This window comes from Fukomys damarensis, unplaced genomic scaffold (assembly GCF_012274545.1).
Source record: "Fukomys damarensis isolate Sample0158 unplaced genomic scaffold, DMR_v1.0_HiC HiC_scaffold_1, whole genome shotgun sequence".
Taxonomy (NCBI): Eukaryota; Metazoa; Chordata; class Mammalia; order Rodentia; family Bathyergidae; genus Fukomys; species Fukomys damarensis.
The window spans coordinates 47,139,974-47,148,888 of record NW_022900913.1 but is presented as its reverse complement, the minus strand read 5'-3'; the positions used below and the strand labels follow the sequence as shown (position 1 = coordinate 47,148,888).

Sequence of the window (8,915 nt, the reverse complement as noted above, 5' to 3'; positions counted from 1 at the left end):
TTCTTTTTTTTTTTTTTTTTTTTGGTACCGGGGATTGAACTCGGGTCCTCGCGCTTGCAAGGCAAGCCATGGAACCGCTAAGCTAATCCCCGGCCCCCCATTCCATTTTTAATAATACTTTCTTTAAATTTGCAAAATTATTAAGTGAGCCAAATTTTTTAAATTACATATTTCATGTAGAGTTTATATCAATTACATATAATTAAAAATCATCTGAACTGTCAGTGATATTCTTATATTAGGAAATCAGGCAAATACCAATCTTAAAATCAGCTATGTAAAATTTAACAAATAACAAACACCACCAATAAGGCCTGGGGATTTGGCTCAGTGGCAGAACACTTGCCTAGCATATGAAAGACCATGGGTTCAGTCCTCAGTGCTGTAAAATTAAAACAAACAAACAAAAACCAACTAACACCAAGAGTAATATTTACTTTTGATTTACCAAGTCAAGGTTATACTAAAGAGTCCATAGGCAAAATAATAAGCTAAGGATTTACTTCACCTCTGTTATCTCTTGGAGGAGGGTCATTCTTAATAGATGCCACAGTCCGTCGATTCTACAGAAGAAAAAAAATTTCAATATATTTTCTCTCTTTACAACTCTCTCTCTCTCTCTCTCTCTATATATATATATATATGTGTGTGTGTGTGTGTGTGTGTATCATAAACTCAGCTTCTTTTAATTAAATATTCAGAAATTAATACTAACAAGGCACTGCTCTCAGGACTATGTATTAAATTCATTTAATCTCTACATAACCCTACAAAGTCATTGTTACTGCTACTCTAACAGATTAGGAAACTGAGGTAAAGAGAGGTTAAGTAACTTTACTATGGTGCTCTCCTGCCAAACAAATGCCAGAAGTGTTTTGGATTTCTCCAGATTTTGGAATATTTGCACATACAATAAGTAATAAGTTATCTTGAGGAGGGGACCCAAGTCTAAACACAAAATGCATTTGTGTTTCACATACATTATATATGCAGCCTAAAAGTACTTTTATACATTTTTGGTGTACCTACAGTCTAGTTGCATTTTATCAGGTAAGGTCAGCTGTGGATTTTCCACATGTAGTGTCATGCTGATGCTCAAAAAGTTTTAGATTTTAGAGCACTTTAGATTTTGGATTTGGGAATTAGGTAATAATTTTCATCTTTGGATATCAGGGAGTAGTTAATAAAACATTAGTTCTAGACAGCTTAGAACCAACCGCATTTCAAATTGAATTATTGAAAACCATTAAATACCCATTGTCAATTACACTAAAAAGGTTTCATGAAGCCTTTCAAAGACCTGGATAACACACAGATTAAGACAGAAAAGTTTTGTCCTATTATTATTTACTAAGATTTTATTTCATTTACTTCAAAAAATAAATAATGCAGTTGCACTCAATCCTGGCTGCACATTAAATCAGACAGGTCCTACTCAAAGGACAGTGATGCCAGGACCTCACATTAAAATACAACAATCTCTGGGAGTGGAGCCCAGAAATCAGTGTTTTAAAAAATTCTCCAGGTGACTTTAATGCAAAGCGAAGTTTACTAATTACGTAAAAGGACAGGAAAAAAAAATCCTCTAAGGTTCTGAAGATGAATATAAAAAACAGGTCATTTACAACTAGAAACTAACAACCTCAAAGAAGTGACTCTCAATATGCTTCAGTTATATGAATTGAAAAATCTCATTTATGCTTATAAGGCATAGTGTTTCACTGATAGATATTGTTAAGTCTCTGTCACCATACATTTGGATGTTTATGTATGTCCTCCTTGGAAAATATCATTTCCTACAGTCCAAAGCCATGCTATAGTCGTCTTTATATTCTATACCTGCATAATATTAAAAAAATCAATTAATGCTTACAGAATTGAATACTATAAACTGAAGATTCAACAACTTTGAATGAATACCTGGAGTAAAAAGAATCATATTTTTATACAAACTTGTAATAAATAGTAAAGCATTTTCAGAGAATGGAAAAGGAATTGTCTTACATGCTTTTAACTTTGTTTGTTTATTCAGCAGTACCAGGGATTGAACCCAGGGCCTATGCACTGAACTGTACCCTCCCAGCCCCTTTTATTTTTAAATAGAGTTTTGCTAAGTCATCCAAGACTGCGCTCAAACTTGCAGTCCTCTTGCCTGAGCCTCATAGAGTGCTGAGATTGAAGGTATGTGCCACTGTGCCTGATTGCTTTTAATGTTTGTGAAGATAAAACTGGCAGGGAAAAAATAACATAATTAAAAACTTTATCTTAGGCTGGGGATTTAGCTCAGTTTTTCCACCACCAGCCTCACAAGTGCAAGGTCCAGAGTTCAATCCTCAGTATCCAAAAAAAAAAAAATGTTGAGGGCCAGTGATTTAGCTCAGTGGTTCCACTGCCTGCCTTGCAAGTGCAAGGTCCAAGTTTGATCCCTGATACCACCCCCCAAAAAACTTTATCTTCACAGTATACATGTAATTTAATTAAGTCAATTTCTCATTTTAATTTAATAAATATAAATAAAATTATGATTTCAAAACACTACTAGAATAGGTATTTATTCACAAGAAACTATATAAACTCATTCAACAAATACTGACAAGTAAATGGTTTTGACAACTATCTGCTAAGAAATATTTAGACTCAGTAAAAATTGTTTGCTTTGCTTCCCCCCCAACCTTTTTTTTTTGGTACCAGGGGTCGAACTCGGGTCCCTGCGCTTGCAAGGAAGACGGTGGAACCACTGAGCTAAATCCCCGGCCCTGTTGTGCTTTTTGAGACAGAGTCTTGATTTGTAGTGCAGGCTACCTCTGAACTCACTATGTAGTCCAAACTGGCCTCAAATTCACAATGATTCTCTTGCCTCGGCCTTCCAAGTGCTAGGATTACAGGTGTGTACCACCACACCTGGCCAGTCTCAAGCAAAATCTTAGGAAAGTAGTAACTTCTATGATCTAATGATTATTGTAATGATGTATTAGTCTCAATCCATAAAGGTATGTAGATGTACACATAAATGTACATAGTGGAAAAAACTACTCCATACGTACATACTCTTCACCCTCTGCCAATTTAAAAGCAGAACATCCATCCACCCACACACCCAAACCCACACTTGCTTTAAAATATCATTACTAACCTTTACAATTTTGTTTACTTTGGCTGAGGATGTTGGAGGTGGAGGTATTTCTGGACTGGGTTCAATTTCTTCATCAGGTACAAGGTCAGGGTTAAGTGAAAAAATGCTCTCCAGGTCAATCTGTTTAAAATATACACTTATATTTAGAAAGGGTATTTTGTCATTAATCTTTACTTTTTTCAAATAAATTTAGAGTAAATAACTTATGATTACAACTTAGTGAATGGCACTGCCTTGCAAACTAGAATGTTTAGAATAATAATCTACATGTATCTAAAGAATCTCCCTTAAAATCACATTTTACATTCTTTATGAGTTACTAGTAACAGAGTCCAAATGCAGCTAAAGAATTTCTCTGAAAATAGCATTCTATACTCCTAATTATATAAATTGCTAGTAATACAATGACCAACAAAATCATTCATTATTATGGTAACTCTGAAATTTTGTGGGCTTAGTTCAAAGAGTACATTTTTATCTAATAATGAAGAGGACTGATGTGCAATCATACAAACATGTTTAAGGAAAAATCTATTTTTTTCCTTTTTGGTACAGGGGATGGAACATGAGTCCTTACTCTTGCAATGCAGGTGGTCCTTGTACTTGAGGCAGGCAGTGGAACCACTGAGCTAACTCCCTGGTCCAAGAATCTATTTTTTTATCTTAAAGTTTTTCAAGAAATGATAAAATATATGCAGTATATAAAATACATACTTTTGTTTTGTTTGACATTCAGAATTTTGATTATAGGGCAAGACATAAAGTTAAGCCAATGATCATACCTCTTTGCCTTTTGTATCTCCATTTTCTATCCATTCAACAGTTACACTTTCATTATCTTCATTTAAAGATGTTACCATTGCTTGGTGTATTCGGCCTGAGTGGGAATAAAACATACATTTTTTTGAAGTAATGAATTATGGAATTTTAAAATATTATGCATATAATTTTATAACTTGTAGTTATATATGCTTATCTATATATACTTATATATTACTTTTCTTATATATTTATGATGCAATCTTATTTACAAAGAATTTCCACAGATTAGGAAGTGAACTTTTTCCATAACATAAAATCAGTTTATTACTAATCAAGTACAGGAATTCAAGACACTGGTTGAGAACAAAAGTTTATGTTCAGTATATCCGAAAAATATCACATAGCGGTATAGGATATAACTACTAGAGGTGCTCAATCTGTGGCCTCTGGACCTCTTGCCTTTTTTAAATGTTATAATAAAAAGTTTAAAAATAAAGGAAGTTTTATTACTTACATACATTAACTATTATATTGTATATGTTGCCCAAGACAATGCCTTTTCAATGAATGTGCCTAGGCAAGCCAAGTTAGACACTTATCCATTAAATAGTCCTCATCATTAGAAAGCTTCCTTATGATGAGTCAAAAATGATTCTGTAGGACAACAAAATTTCACGAAGCATTTTAAATAATATAGTAATTTAAAATATTTTTTATTTAAAACTCACTTTTAAATAAGTAAAATAAAGTGAGTTTTTAAAAACTCATTTGTGTAGTATGTACTTGTCATGTGCTTAGAACAAATTCCTAGAATCAGGATAACAGATTTCTTATGTACACACACACACACACACACACACACACACACACACACGAGTTACTACTTATTTCATCTTACTCATGCATTGGATTAGTCAAGTAAAGACAAAAACTGTATGTTATCTATATGTACCTAATAATACAAGGCTGACGATATGAAATTGTATATGTATTTCCTAAATGAAACCTTTAGGGCATTTATAATTTGCCTTAGGATAACTAACAGCTTAAAAAAGATATACATGTATTGACAAACATTATTATTGTATTATAGAATATATTAATTGTAAGACAATGTGGGCATTGTAAAACTGTGGTGTTTTTCTCCTATATGGGCTGATATAAAAATTTGCAGAAGTAATAAATGAATATAATCTTGTAAAAAATTTAAATACTGAGGATGCATATGCTGACAACTGGTACACTGGTACTTTTTTTTTTTAATCTTTCCATGATAGTATATGTAGACTTATCTATCTATTATAACAGTCCATGAAAGGAATGTATCAGGATTTAACTATTACTTTACTAGGAGTAAATTTCCAAACCGTTTTTTTTTTAAACATTCTCAACAGTGAGATCTATTTCTCTATATTCTCAACAGTGACTGTCATTAATCTAAATTTTTTTAAACAATTGATATACAAGGTCTCTCATTAAGCTAAAATAATTCCACCTCTTAGTTCAAGATACCTGTGTTTTGTACTTGTATTACTATGATACCCTCCCAAACAGTATCCCTGTCTCCAACTATTCTGTCCTTTAGTCTGTTCTCTACACATAAACCAAAATGTTCTTTATTAAAAACTAAATTAGATTTTATTATGCCTTTGCTGAAAACCTTTCAGTAGCTTCCCATCTCAAAGTAAAAGCCGAATTCTGTCCAGTGGTTTGTATGTGGGCACTCAGAATTAAATCCAGGGCCTTCACACTAAGCTACCTCCTTAGCCCTTACTATTTTTTAAATTTTGAGACAGGGTTTCAGTAAGTCACTATGTTGCCTAAGCTGGACTCAAACTCGTCATCAATTTTCCTCAGACTTTCAGAGTGCTAAGACTGCAGGTGTGCACCATGATGCCCTGTTCCCAATGGCTTTTTTATTTTCATTAAGCTTATTGATACACTTTAGGTATGCAGTAGTTACTACATTCATCATTGTGATCTTGTACCTTGATATGACAGGTCTTGATTCTTAATTTTTTCTCTATTCCCCTGCCCTCCCTTCACCCCCTTCACTCTTCCCTATTTACAAAGACTTTGTTTCCATGATTTTCCATTTCTCTTATTTTTTCTTTTCCCTTACCTTTCCCCTACCCCTCCCACTTCCCTTACTCCTTTAGACCTTTCCTTCCTTTTACACAATATCAAATATACATTTTAATCCTTATTTACACTTTTAGTTTTTCACACCAGAGAAACTATTTGGTATTTACACGTGTCTTACTCATTTCACATGAGTATGGCCTCAATGTGCATCCACTTAGCTATAAATGACTCTAGTTTCTCACTTTTAATGGCTGAGTAGTACTCCATTTTGTTAAACACACACACACACACACACACACACACACACACACACACACACACACCTTCTTTATCCAGTCTCCAGTTGATGGGCAATTGGGCTGTTTCCAAGTCTTAGCTATTACAAACTGTGCTGTTATAAACATGGGTGAGTATATATCACCACGGTATGATCCTTTTAATTCTTTTGGGAAGATACCCAGCAGAGGCCAATGGCTTTTTAATGATCTATTAAAAAGATCTACAGAATCTAACCCCTTGTACCTGTGAGCTCATTCATACCTTACAACCGTAAACTCTTTTAACTGATTGTTCCCTATCTCATACAATATTGCTTCCACTCCCACACAGAAAAGATGGGTGACTTAAATGTGAAAGCAAATGAATAAATGGTGTCATTTACTGAGATTACGAAGACAGGGAAGAAGTAGATATTTGGGGGTGCAGGGAATGAACTATAAACTATTGGGAAGAATAAGAGAGAAACATATTGAAAAGAAATTAGATAACCCTTACTGCGATTTGCTCTTAAGAGAAATGAGGTAAATATCCATAAGTGACTTATCAGTTGGGTCATCTGTCAAACAGATGTGGAGGCAAGAATAAAGGATACTTAACTGTGAAAGATGAAAACAGGGTATTATCAGACTTTTCACTGCTGTGACAAAAATATCTGACATAATAAAAGGAAGAAGTTTATTTCAGCTCCCAGAGATTTTACTTGATGGTTGGCTGGTTACATTATGCCTGAAAGGCACAGTGGAACAAAGCTATTCATCTCATGGCAAACCAGGAAGGGGATGAGGACAAGATATAACCACTTTCTAAGAGTTCACTCAGCTACAGGACCCAATCACCTCCAGGCCCCACTTCTACACATTGCTGCACTGGGGATCAAATCCTCAATACATGAGTCTTTGGTGGACAATTCATATTTAGACCATTACAGCCATCCATCAGTCCCTTATAGTCACGATTTTTTTCAACCTACTTATAAAGAAAAATTAGTGCAGGGCCGGGAATTTTGCTCAGTGATGCCACCTACTGCCTTGCAAGTGCAAGGCCCTGAGTTCCATCCCTGGTACCAAAAAATAAAGAAAAATTTGTATAGAAAATGTCAACTACTGAGAATGAAATTTAAAAAAAAAGAAAGAAAGAAAATTCAAGAGTTTTGGGAAGTACAAGCAAGCCCTCCGGAATGTCCCCAGACATTATTCCCTAATGCATATGACTCTTAAACCAGAGATTTAGTTTAGTGATGCCGCCCACCTAAAAAATGAAAGGTCCTGAGTTCGATTCCTGTACAAAAACAAAAAATTCTTTGTTTTTCTATCCAAACTTCATAAAATGTACATATCTCTCAACGCAAGATTTTTAGACAATGTTTACATATGAAACAAATCCCAGCTAGGTAGGTCCATGTCTGTAATCCCAGCTACTTAGGAAGTTAAGGTGGGAAGACAGAGTTCAAGGCCAGCATGGGCAACACAGCAAGACCCCCATTAAAAAAAAAAAAGATTTATATGTAAAACTCAGTTAACATTTTAAGCAAAAGGGTGTGGAGGAAAAGTTCTATCAATATCATTTAAAGACTGTAAGAATCACATAGACTCATTTAAAAAAAGCATTCCAAGTACCAAAGTGATGCAAAATGTAGGTATGATGTTTGCTTTAACTATGTCTCCACCAAAATTCAAGTTGAAGCTTAATTCTTTAATGCAGAGTGTTTTGAGTTGCAGCTTATCAGAAGGGGTCTGGGTCACAAAGATGGAACCCTTACGAATGGATTAATACCACCATATGTGTGATCTCTCTCACAGGACTAGTTATGAGCAAAATAGACTTGTTATAAAGCTCAGCTTCTTCAGCTTTCTCTTGCCCATCATGTGACCTGTTTGACATTAACCCACTTTCCCTTCCATTTTGTAAAACGAGACCCTTATTGGTAGGCAAGATAATGCTGGTATTGTATTTGTGGACTTCAAGAAGTGGGGTTGTTACTATTATAATATCTGAAAATGTAAATGTGGCTTTGAACTGAGTAATATATAATGGTAGGAAGTTTTTGGAGAAGCAGGAGAGACAAAGCCTAGAAAACTGTAAACAGTGTTAAGAGCAATTCTGGTAAAGGCTCAAAAGACAAGAGGACTGAAAGTCTGCAACTTCTCTTATGTGGTCATAACCAGAAAGATGACAGAACTATGAACAGTAAAGGCCATTCTGATGAGGTCTCAGAAATGAGGAATATCTTACTGGGAACTACAGTAGATCCCATCTGTTTTGGGGAGGGTTGGGGTGGTCAAGCTCAGTGCCTAGCACATGCTTAGTGTATGGTATGTGCAAGCGCTCTACCACTGAACTACTTCCCCAGTTCTGAGCCCATCTCTGATGAACTAGTATAGCTAGAAGAAGAAATTTTCTAATATAGAACTATGCAAAAATTTTGCTTACACTGTTTCAAGAATAAAGAAGTTAAGGTAGAATTTATAATTAAAAGTAGGGAGTAGCCGGGTGTGGTGACGCATGCCTGTAATCCCAGCACTCGGGAGGGTGAGGCAGGAGAATCGCTGTGAGTTCGAGACCAGCCTGGGCTACATAGTGAGTTCCAGGTCAGTCTCAACTACATAGTGAGACCCTGTCTCAAAAAACCAAAAAACCAAAAAACCAAAAAACCAAA

At 35.0% G+C, this 8,915-nt stretch overlaps 1 protein-coding gene across 5 annotated transcripts in view; it reads right to left on the bottom strand.

Annotated features, from left to right (window-relative positions):
* Positions 1-4,006, bottom strand: part of Kif2a (kinesin family member 2A) — a 37,009-nt gene extending 33,003 nt beyond the window's left edge. For all 5 annotated transcript variants that reach the window (XM_010637218.2, XM_033761059.1, XM_033761054.1 and 2 more), the window contains exons 1-3: positions 3,916-4,006; positions 3,134-3,253; positions 509-563 (exon numbers count right to left, since the gene is read on the bottom strand). In XM_010637218.2, the coding sequence (XP_010635520.1) occupies positions 509-563; positions 3,134-3,253; positions 3,916-3,993 (253 nt within the window). In that variant the 5' untranslated portion in view covers positions 3,994-4,006. The remainder of the gene's footprint in view (positions 1-508; positions 564-3,133; positions 3,254-3,915) is intronic.
* Between the last annotated feature and the right edge of the window lie 4,909 nt (positions 4,007-8,915).